At 48.1% G+C, this 12193-nt stretch overlaps 1 protein-coding gene across 1 annotated transcript in view; it reads right to left on the bottom strand.

Annotated features, from left to right (window-relative positions):
• Adcy2 (adenylate cyclase 2) overlaps nucleotides 1-12193 on the bottom strand; it is a 371910-nt gene that overhangs the window by 14988 nt on the left and 344729 nt on the right. The window contains exons 21-22 of the mRNA XM_033758687.1: nucleotides 9990-10136; nucleotides 8051-8158 (exon numbers count right to left, since the gene is read on the bottom strand). Of these exons, the coding sequence (XP_033614578.1) occupies nucleotides 8051-8158; nucleotides 9990-10136 (255 nt within the window). The remainder of the gene's footprint in view (nucleotides 1-8050; nucleotides 8159-9989; nucleotides 10137-12193) is intronic.

Raw genomic sequence — 12193 nt, 5'->3', positions numbered from 1 at the left:
CTCAGGCAAAACTCGGCTCAGCTCCAGGGTCCCAATCATTAGCGGTGTGGCCTTGCCTGAGCCACTTAATTTCTCTGTGCTTCAGTCTCTCCTGTTTAAAATGGGGCAGTAACTATGCATCTCAGTGGGTTGTGGTTGGGATTCAATGAATTGTTCAGACCACATATTCAGCTGCCTCCTAGGCTGTGGGATGTATCTAGTATCTCGTGTGATAGTGTGGAGACACACACTACTCTGATGTGAAAAGCATTCAGAGGATGGAATTGGTGCATGTGCTAGTCAGCTTTCTGTTGCTGTGACAAAACACCTGAGACAAACAGCTAGCTTGAAAGGAAAGGATTCCTTTAGCTCACTGTTTCAGAGGCTTCAGTTCATGTTACCCTGGCCCTGTGACGGTGCAGGGCAACATGGTAGGGGTGCATAGTGTAGGAGGACTGTTTAATTTATGGCAGTCAAGGAGAGAGAGAGGAGACAGAGAGAGAGAGAGAGAGAGAGAGAGAGAGAGAGAGAGGGAGAGAGAGGGAGAGAAGTGGTCCAGGGACTTACGGTTCCCTTCAGGGGTATGGCCCAGTGACCTCATTTCCTCCTGCTGGGTCCCTCTTCTAAAGGTTACACTGCCTCCCAACAATGCCACAGTGAGAGACCAAGCCTTCAACATGCAGACCTGGGGACATGGAAGATCCAGGTGTGGTGGCGCATGCTGCTCATCCCAGCACTCTGGCTGAGGCAGGAAGATTACAAGCTTGAGCCCATCCTGGGCAAATTAATGAATCAGTGAGAACATACGTCAAAAATTTTTTTAAAAGGCCTAAAGATATAGTTCAGTGCAAAGTTCCTGAGTTCAACCCTCCAGTGCTACAAATGAAAATCCAAAGCACAAGAGGGAAGTACCTCAGGGTCCGGTACATTAGGGTCCAGTTTGGCCCTTCCCCTCCAGCCCCATCCATCCTAAGGGATGCTCTGATGAGACCTCAGCATGCAGGAGTATCAGTGAGTGCTGCGAAGAGGGACAGCTCATCTCCTGGCCGTTTTTATACCTCAGAACAGCACAGAGTCCAAGGAAACTGGTCTCTTGTGATGATACATCGTGACCGCTTTGGTGTGTGCACAGAACGCACAGCCTTGAAACCCTGCTTTCATGAGCGAGAGCCCCTCCCTGTCATCTCCTCCTACAGGAAGGGAGCTAGTGCTGGGTGGGGGCAGCCTCAGAACCTACTTCTTCTTCTCTGGTCCACCTGCACTGTGCAGTGGGATTGCTGTCTGTCCTCACTGTTCACGCTCAGGCTGTGCCACCCCGGGAGGACGGATGGGAGCAAGGACCCTAGACAGTGGGCACAGAAATGAACGGCCATAGGACCTGAAGGCTAACTAACCCCTGGGCAGCCACGGGGGCAGCTTCTAATACAGGCAAAGACGGCAACGGAGGTGAAACAAACATGATTCCTGCTCGTGGCTCTGCGGCCAGCCAAGGTTTGCCAGTCCCTGGGGTGAGGGGGTTGCAGACTCACAGGGGGCCTCACTGGAATCTGGGGTCTGACTTCTGGGAGTGGAGGGATGCAGGTGTTGCTTGCAGTGGAGCAGCTGCAGGAACTCGAAAGAGCAGGATGGAGCAGGCGGTCGCAGTTTCCCTCCTACTTACTGACCTCCACTCAGGCCTGTGGCCTGAATTGCTTACACACAGCAAGTAAATGAAATGCTATGTTGGCGTGGACTTTAAAGTAAAAACAAAGCAATTAAAAAGAATGCAATAGCATTCACAATAATGTTTCAAAAGACCCGATGAAGATCAGTACTGGTGCCTTCTTGAAATGAAACCTGTACCTTCTGGCCCCCTCCCTTTTCATCCCACCACTGCCCCTTCCGTACTCCCAAAGTGTCCCCCGCCCTGGGATTGAATGCAGGACCTTGTGCTTGCGAGGCAGTCATGGTGCCACTGAGCTAAATCCCTGGCCCATCTTCCTCCCAAAGTGTCACTGGGCCAGGGGCACTAGGTTACTTGACATTTCAACTAAAAGCTAGAGGTTTGGCTTATTACAATAACGGTATGATCATAGCATGGGGCTGAATGAAAATTTTCATCCCTGTACTTTGTTTTTTTAATCTTTAAAATTTTTTAAAAATTTTATTAGCACATATCTGCAGTACGTAATGATCACATTCATGGCTGGGCAGGGGTTCGTGTGCATCATACATATTCATTCTTTTTGCATTCCCTTCCCATCCTCTCCTCCTCCGCCTTCTATCTCTCGGGCCCCTACCCATTAGCAAAAAACCCATCTCCCTGTTTCCTACTAACCATTTTTATTTTGCTCTTTATTTATACGTTAAGTTTCTCACATGAGAGAAACCATTTAATATTGAAGTCATGTGTGTCTGATTTATTTCACTTAACATTATGGTCTCAAGGTGCATCCGTTTTCTTATAAATGACTCAGGTTTGTCCTCAGTGGCTGAACATACATAGTTTACATACTTTGGTTTTAGTTCTTAGTAAGATTTGTTTGGAAAAGATGAAAGCCAGGCACATCATTGTTATAACCAGCAATCAGCCTGACCTTTGATGAAGGGATGGAGGAGGATCTTCTCCTACAAGATGCCTCCGAAGACCCAGGAGATGGAGAGGGGTTGGCTCAGTAGAGCAGGAGAGAGGAGAAGGCAGCAGGAAAGAGAACCTTCTGGGTGTAAACAGGGTAGCTGCCTCTCCTCCAGCTGGTTGCCATTATCAGGAATGAAGATCAGGCAGATAACCCACCAATTTTCAGGAAATATCCTTTTAAAATTAATGCTATACAAGTCAAGAAAAATATATCCATTACCATTTGGCTTCCTTGAAGTCTAAAAGCCATGGAAAGGAACAAAGAAGGGTGGCGAGGGTCTAACTCGGAAGACTGTGCGATCCCGAAGGCAACATGAAAGTGGTCTGTTCCCGCTCCAGCCCACAGTTTGCCTTCTGGGGACATCTGGTCACCCGCTGGGGTGTGTTCACGGGAAGCGGAGTGCAGGCTAGAAATGAGCCCGCTCTTGGGGCAGTGTTTCATTTCTTGGCAAGTGCCTGCAACTTTTCAAATCAGTAATTCAATCTTTTAGTCACATTGATTCGGCACTTAAAATTCAAATTCACCATCTCGTTTAAAAACTGCAAATGAAGTAAATCAATGGCAGGCACCAACCCCTGCCTCCCTCCATGGGGATTGATATGCTCCACGCGTTTATTTTCTGGGTGAATAAGTCTGCCGCTCCTGCAAATAGGAAGTGCACAGGTAATTACAGGGGTACCTTGGTTCATGAACTCATTTCTCTTCACAGTTCTGGTTCAAAACTGAACTGGATGAGAGCTGAGTCACATTTCCCTATAAGGTCAACACTGAACCTAACCATTGAATTTGATTCAGTTTCTGTCCAATTCAGATTGCAACTAGAATGGTGGAAAGAATTCAGGTCACGTACTGAGGCACCATTGTACAAAAAAAGCCAAACTGCAAAAGGCTATGATCCAGGCAGTTTTGCCTCTTTTAAGAAAATTCTATTAATCCTTAAAAAAACCCTACTCATTTTGCAAATTGAATATCTTTTGTTGTCAAACCAGTGATGTGTTAATAATAGGAAGCATTTTGTTCATAACTAGAGAAACAAAATCGTAAGCTCATTTCAGGTAGACTAAAAAAGACAAAAGTGACATGCATTTCTTATAAAAAACATACTAGCATTAACATTTATCAAGCATGCTTTTTTCCTCCAATCAAGAGCACAAAGTTTCCCCTCAGGAAACCATCAAAGCACTTAAGGATGACCTTGCCGGATGGTGATGCAAAGCTGTAATCACAAGTAGCTCGTGTGGCTTAGGAATCTCCTGCACGGATATGATGACCTGTGGCATTTCATTTATATCAAAAACCTTATCTCTGTTCTATCGGAGTGAGTAACTGCATCAGTTTTCAAAACAGCACATAAAGCACTATTGTGTTATTCTTACTATTAGTATTTTTATTGCATATCATGACATGGAGCCTCTTAAATATCGTGCATATCGAATGTCAGCTTCTTGACAGTCACATGCAGTGAGGAGGGTCCCCACGTTTTGTACAGGGAAAAGGAGGTGCAGAAGCTACGCAAAGAACAAGCTCATCTGAAAGTCACCCTTGCATCTCCACCCTGAAGGTCACTGATTAACATCATCCATGACAGGAAGGAAGGAAGGAAGTCCTCATCCGGGAGGGGTCAGAAAACAAGCTTGTTCTGATGAGGGCACAGGGGTGAGGCCCCTTGCTAAGGCACAGCTAGAAGCCATTTGGATACAAACACCCTGATGCAGGTATGAAGAGGCAGGTGGGGGAGGAGGGGCAGGTGAGAAGGGGCGGGCCTGAGGCTGTGTGGGACACCGTGCTGATTTCTGGACAGCCAGAGGAGTCCTGCACCCTTAGGGCCTGGGTTTGAAGCCCTGCCCCATGGCTCTTGTTCTCTTTATTCCTTGACTACTCTGTGCCTCAGTTTCCCCATCTGTGAAATAAGCCAGGGGTTTTTACTACGTGTGTACAGATCCGTGAAACACTTAGTAAGTGTGAATGCTGTGGCAGAAACCAGAGGGTCTGACTGAGGAACAGGTCTGCGGAACAGTGAAGGAAGTAGAACACGGTCAGTGGGCTGGGCAGGCGCACAGCCCATCCCCCGGGGAACAGATGTGGGACCAGCTACATGAAGGGCCCTGCTGGGAGCCTGGTGATGCCACAGCCACAGGCAAGGCTTTTGCTATGATCCGCGAGGTGGCTAAGAAATGCAGGCGTACACACACACACACACACACACACACACACACACTCACGCACATACTTCCAAGAAAAAGATGCAGCAAGTACGGAGAAAGGGAGATGGGAAAGCGCAGGACACTTCTCAAGAAGGCTGAGGGAGACTGGGTCCTGCTGATGGCCGTGATCGGACAGGACGGGCTCCCTAGTGGGGCAGCACACCTTCAGTCACCTGGGGACACTAGAGTTCCAGGACCCCCTGAAACAGAGAACTTTGGGGTGCCCCTGAACACGGCTCACAACAGCCTGGCAGCTGGAGGGCACCCAGGGCAGGGCACTGTCTACAAGCATGCCCACACTGAGGCTGTGGCACAAATGGGGGAGAGAAGGGCACTGGTCGAGGTGGGGGCCTCAGGGTCAACCCTGGGGCTGCCGGGGGAAGTTGGGGACAATAAGGAGATGGGACAGTGTGAAAGAGCTGGACATCCACGGAAAGCTGGGTGTGATAGCCAGACGTGAGAGAATGGTCAGGCAGATCACGGGGCTGCAGAAGGGGCGGACAGGGTCTCAGGTGAGATCCTGGGGAGAAGAGGGGTCGGGACAGAGTGCTAGCCATGCCCAAGTGAGGCAGCACCAGGGTGTGGGTGCAGCCAGAGAAGGGGCTGGGCATGGAGCGGGAGCAGCTTCTGGGCACAGGCGACACCAGCTGTATCACAGGCCACAGACCTGGGGGATGGACGGACAGAGGATGCAGCCAGGTTAGGAAGGGAGTTTGGGAGCGGTTTTTGATCAAAAGTGGAATTCCTGGTGTTGGCAGCGGTGAGGCAGCATGGCAGGGGTTTACGGAGAAATCAGAGGGAAGAATAGAGGCCATGGATTCCATGACGCTGCCTGTGACGGAAGATAAAAGGCCGGGAGACGTCACTCAAAGAGCCAGAAGGTCAGCTCTCGTGGATGTAGACTCTGAAGAAGACAGGCAGAGTGGGGCTGCCCTCCAGGTGGGTGGAAGGTCTCCTGGGGGCGGAGTCTATGGAGACCGAGGAGGCCATGCGATTGGTAGCTGGCTGTCAAGGCGCTAAGAGGTAGAGTGGGCGTGACTGTGAGAGTCCTCCAAAGGGCCTTCCACCCCTCCAGGGACCTGGACTGCCTGCCAGGCTGAAGGGCTGGGCAGGGTGAGGCAGTGTTTCTGGATCTCTGGTAGGATACTTCAAAGGATGACAAAGAGGCCCAGAAGCCTCACAAGATCTGGTCCTAGTGCAATCTTGTGACAAAATGGAATTTTATTCAGCCTTAGGAAAGGAATTCACGCCATTTACAGGAAAATGGATGGATAGTGAGACCATAGTGTTAAGTAAGTCAAGTAAGTCAGACGCAAAAAATGGAATGTCATATGGCGTCTCACATGGGAGAACCCTCAAGATGTGAATAAGTTAAAAAGTAAAACGGACTTTTTGGAGATGGGGAAGGGATCAGGAGAAAAGGGAAGGGGGAAAGTGGGGGGCATCAAAAGTGAGTATGATTTGAGATATACATATGTAGCCATTCCCCAAAATGAATGTAGATATTACGTACTGTAAACATACACCAATAAAAAGACATATCAATGCCGAAGCATCCAGGGTGAACGGGAATATTAAATTCTAAATAAAGAGGGCACCTGTCTCCTTGCAGCCCTAACTTCCGGTGCGGCGCTCTTGGAGCCAGAATGTGAAGCCCCCGTGAGGTGAGGTTAAGTGAGGGGCCTGGGTCAGAGGAAAAAGCATCCGAAAGAGCACGGAACATAGAGCTTTCTCTCCATCTCCGCGTCTCTCTTCTTTCTCCTCTCTTTCCCACCCCTACCCTGCCATGCGAGGACGGAGTGAGGAGGCGGCTGTCTGTAGTCCAGCGAAAGAGCCCGCAGCGCCTCAACCAACCTTGCCCTTGGTATTTTACTCAGGCGGCCACATCCTGGGCTGAGGCAGGATCCCCTCCAACAGCGCTGCTCTTTGCATCTCAGCACCCGGGGCAAATAAAAAGCCTGTCTTCCCATTCATGTTTTCATGTCATTTTTTATAATAGTTATATTTTTCCAGGAGAGAAAAGGCACTGAAAAAGTATGCTTGCTTCTATGAAAGTCAGGACGGTAAAATTATAAAGTTTTTTTTTATATAAATAAGAAATTTAAAATTGAAAAGCAGTAACATTTTAATATCTCCATTTTGCATATTTTCAGTATTTTTCTCAGCACTTTAATGTTCTGGGAAGAAAGGCTAATCATGAAAAGTACACAGCACTATGCTTTTTTTGGGGGGGGTCTCAGGCCCCAAAATGACTTGGGGACTTGCAGCTCAGAATCCAAAGGTACAGGTGTGTTTCAAAATTTTCTTTTATCGCTTGCTTATTTGCTGTTTTCCTCCTCTTACTGCATATCCATTAAAAATGACACTGCAAGCCACGAACTGCAGAGGAGCGCAACGGAAGTGTGTTTCACCGCTTCCCTCTGCAAAATGGGGGCGCAGCATGGTGAGTCAGGTGGCCCACTGCCTACCCTCTGCCTGTGAGCAGCAGGGGGGCACCAGACCCTCCTCTGGGAAGTGGCCTTGGATGACACTTGCTGTCTCCCACTCACACCATGCAAGGGAAGGTGAGAAAGTTGGGATCGACCCCTCTCTCTTTGGAACCCTCCCGCCTCCCGGAAGCTGTGTCCTGGTGAACGCTGCTCCTTCCTGTGGCCAGCAGAGGGCAACGGCACAGCCGACCTGCGGGAGTGTGCTGCGGCGGGGGGTCTTTCTTACTGGGCCCTGCTGAGAACTCGAGTCACAGCTGTCCATCTACACAAACATGCCGCACATGGAGGCAAAACGTGACAGAAGACCTCCAATTCCCTAGTGGATTAAAAATGCCCAATTTTGCCCAAATCACCCTTTCTACCAAATTCCTATGTGGCTGAGTTCATTTTTTGCTACATTATTTTAAACCAAAAGACTAGGATCCATCCTTCCTTTAATAAACAACTTTTACCTTCCACTTTATCACCTGTTTACTACAGCTATGGACTGCCGAGGCTGCCCTGTTCATCAGCAGGTGTTTTGAGGACAGACTCAAAGGCCCTAAGGAGTTCCGGGGATTCTCCTTTTCCCTTGCAGAACCTTGGACCCTGAGCTCTGGGCTGTGCCCAGTACCTGCTGGGTCCTGGAAGGGTTACTTGGGCTCAGGGTGGGGGGTGCGGGTGGGTGGGACAGAGGCCCATATGCTCGTTGGTGACACGCATGTACCTGGGCGTGTTCCAGGGACAGAGGCCCATATGCTCGTTGGTGACACGCATGTACCTGGGCGTGTTCCTGGCTGGGCACGGCACTCAGACCCGTCGCTGCCATGTACGTGCTGCCGATGGTCTTGATCTTTTCAACGCCACTGAATTTTGGTTTGGACAGCAGCTGCAAGGCAATGACAGTCCTTCAGTAACTTAGCTGGGTATGACCAGAAACTGTGCACCCCATAGTCATTCTCAAATTCAAGGGCGCAGGAAGTAGACATGACTTGTCTCCACCACTGTTATCACTTCCTGACCTTGGGTTTGATGGGAGAGAAGGCTTTATAGTTTCGTAAAGAGTGTGTCTTGGAAGGAAATAGAGTACAGTGCTTTACTGCCAATGAGCATGAATTACCTTCCAAACTGTGAGTGAAGGAACCAAGGTAAATTACTATGCAGATTAATACTGGCCTCAAATAAATTTTCTGATTGTTCTTGGAAGGCACGGATACAAACTGATGATGAGTGAAGTCATCCCTGCCGAGGTGCAGTGGTGTGTGGCCAAGTATCAATGCAAAGGATAATTGGCTTTGCCTCTGAGTACTTAAGATGGAAAGAATACAGATCCAGAAGAAAGAGTCTCCCCACCAGGTGTGGGGTTGTAAGCCCATACCCCAGCACTTTGGGAGACTGAGGCAGGAGGATCTCAAGTCTGAACCCAGCCTGGCAATTTAGCAAGATGATATCTCAAAATAAAAAATACAAAGAGTTGGGGATGTAGCTGTTTGAAGCCCCTGGGTTCAATCCTCAGCACCACACACACATGCACACACACACTCCTTCCTCCCATCATCCCTAATGCTAATACTCTGGCTCAGGTAGCAGTTATCAGCTTTCCATTTGACTCCTCTTTGATTTTAGGCCTTGGCATGGGAGGCAGAACAGAAGATACAGAACAGAAACTTTAGGAAAGAAGATGGATGGGTGGAAGATCTGGAAAGTTCTCTATCTGCTCAGAAAAGCAAGGCTCAAATTGATAGGATCAACGGAAAACCAGAAGCATGTCCTTGCCTCTTCCTTAGTGCTTTGTTTTCAGACAAGATTCTTCCAGGATAATGTGTCAAAGAACTGAAGCTGGATGCATGTCACTGGTCCACATGCCCACTGTCACTCACCCCGGGGTACTAGGAAATTTATTTTATCAAGGGACAGCTGAAGCTGATATGCCAATGTTTTTCCCTATGCACCAGATAGCAGTGGAAATCTCTGGTTTTCATGATGTCCTCATGAATATCTAGGGTCAACCACATACTGAGGATAGGGCAGAAGAAAACCCACATGGCTCACATGACATTTAGAACCAGGATGGTCTGAAACCATCACATTAGAAAATCTCACTGTATTTCAAGATCCCATGAGCCCTGACGAACATAATTCCAGGGAGATCAACTTTCCTCTATTTTGGTAGTGATAAAAATCGCGAAGTTGCAGTATCTGTACAACCAGAGGAGGGGTTGTTCTCACCAGAAAACAGAACACAGAAATAATATGTAGACAGCACAGTGAGCATTGAAATATGACACCTATTTCAAATTCTAAAATATAGACTTTGTCTTTTCTAGAAGATGAAGCATGATTCCCCACACATATTTTAATAGAGTAAGCCATTTATGCATTGCTTAAGCAGATGTCTGATAAAGACCTTGGGGTATGCACAGGCATGCTGACAACTTCTATGTTGTATTTTAATAAGTAAAGGGATGGGTACCTATTTTCCACGGAGGTCAAGTCTTTCTAGAAAATCTGAATACAGATTTTGGTAGCTGTGCTTAGTAATAATATCGTCATCTCCCTCAAATCACCCGACGCTTAAATACAGCACATGGCTTTAACTCCCAAACCACCAGATGCTAAGCAAAAAGACAACTCTTAAGATGTATCACTCTACAGGACTATTTTCACATGCACAGGGAGCGGGCCTTCCTCTACCCTGAAGGCTAACTCTCAGTACTTACGTCATCAAAGTCAGCGATGATCTCATTCAGGAGACGGAGGCATTCCAAGCCCTCCTTGTTCACATCAGATTCTGTGTAGAATTCTTTGAAATCCGGAATGGAGGCAAACATGACGCAGACACAGTCGTAAGACTGGTGGTACAAATCCTACCAAGGAGAGAAGGGTGTGCTGAACACCAGGAGGCCTTGCAAATAAGGCTCCAAATGCAAGTGCTTGGTCATGCTTAGACTTACAAGGAAATCACCCAAGTGCCTTGTACCTCCACCCCAAGAATAGCCCCTGCCTCACACCCACACCACCCATGGCAGGAGATACTTCTACTAAGAAGATGCAGCCACCCATTAGTAGGAGGGCCCTTGCACTATCTCTGCCTGAGGTAATAACAAGCAATCACACACACAGTGTGGCTTAGGAGAAAGTGCCCTCCAAACAACTGAAAGGAAACAAAATCACTTCCTAAATGACTGTATTATCCTAAAATAACTTGATATTGCTACGTTCTTTGGATGGGGGTCTACAAATTCTCCACTTTGTGGTCTCCTGAAAGTTGCAGATAAAGCTCAGCAAGTGACTTCTTACCACACCAGAAAGAACAATTGGAACTCCTTAGGCCACTTATTCACTTGTATGAGACCCCAACAATATTTATTGAGGTTATTCTTTTGATTTTTAGACAGAAAGAGGCTTATATTTCTTCAACCATAGACAAGAGTAAAATTGCAATGTCTTGCAAACACGATTTCAAAATGTTTCCGTAATTTTCCCAACACATAGTGACAGTTTCAAATTCAATGAAGGTTTCAGAAAGGAAAGACTGTTGAGTGGCCAAGGGCGCTGGTTCCAGATGTGGACAACATACTTCTTCTACTGGGAGGAGCAGAATGCCAGGTGCCATTGTGGACACAGTGCATCTTGGGAAATGCTCCCTCCACAGGAAACATGAAGCAAAGTCCCTAAAAGAATGGCCTACTCCAGAGTGTAAGGAAACATGAGTGGCTGGCATTTCTTACGTTCTTTGCAGAGCAAGGAATCTCCTGCACAAACACTAACAAGAGGGGCCTCTGTTCTCTGGGCACCTGAAAGAGCACTTACACATGCTACATTACTACCGTTTGCTGGGCTCTTCTGGGAACTGTTCTCCCCCAGTGAGGTCTCACAATACACGTCAGGACCATGGCAGCCCAGCCAAAGATAACAGCAGCTTCCAGGAAAAACCAGACTCATGTCATACTTCTGTTTTCAGACCTGACTAATCTGTAATATCTTCCACTACTGCCTCAAAATGTGCACACATGAAGTGAACAATGGAATCAGGGTTTCCCTTTGTCTTCTGTGCTCAGCATGGCTGAGCTGTCCCTTTGTGCAAATTACGCGCGCTCTCTCTCTCTGCAAAGTTGCTTTGTGAACATTCCAATCTCTGCTAGACAACCTGGTGGCACCCGGGACTGCCAGCACCCGGTTTTAGTTATGCTGACCACCACCAGGGAGTTGGGGTAACAGGACAGAGATAACCGTAGGATCCTGTTTCAGTTAAAAATGTTCGTTTTAGAAGAGTAGCGTAAGCTCTATGGCCTCTTCCCGTCCTGTGGAAAAGGCACACATTTAGCAAGGGTCGGGCCTATTTTCTGCACCCTGTATTTTCTTCGCTGACTGCTGACATGGACCAGAGTGATCCCGGGGAAGGAGGGTGAAGACAAGAACAGGCTCTAGAATAGATGGCTCTTACTGGGGCCCACATGTCAGGGTGGGCGCATCCTGCATGCTCTACATGCATTATCTTACACTTGGCCACATCTGTATGAGGCTCAGCCTGCCGCTCCCCATCTACACATAAGGAAACTGAAGCATGGGGCAGCCACATCACCTGCCCCAGGCTGCAGTTACCAAAGCTGCTGTGGAGCTCACTCTGCGAAGGCCGCACTTACACTTTGTCCTGGGTCTCTCGGGTGACCATGGGGTCTGTTACCTGGATTCAGGAGTAGCCTGGGGCTCACACTACTCCCAGAGCCTGTGACTTTCCATTTCTCTTTTTCCTTGAAGCCTTTAAAGGTGTCTGAAATGCAAGACTGAACTGATCCGCATTAGGATCTGACACTGCACCTCATTTCACAGGACTCAAGTACGAACATGTGGCCCCACTCACCGGCTGAGCTTCATTTCCTAGAATGAGCTCGAGCGGGTCACTTTGAGAAGCTCAAAGTGT

Source organism: Fukomys damarensis, unplaced genomic scaffold, assembly GCF_012274545.1.
Source record: "Fukomys damarensis isolate Sample0158 unplaced genomic scaffold, DMR_v1.0_HiC HiC_scaffold_1, whole genome shotgun sequence".
Lineage (NCBI taxonomy): Eukaryota > Metazoa > Chordata > Mammalia > Rodentia > Bathyergidae > Fukomys > Fukomys damarensis.
This window is presented reverse-complemented; position numbering and strand designations above follow the sequence as displayed.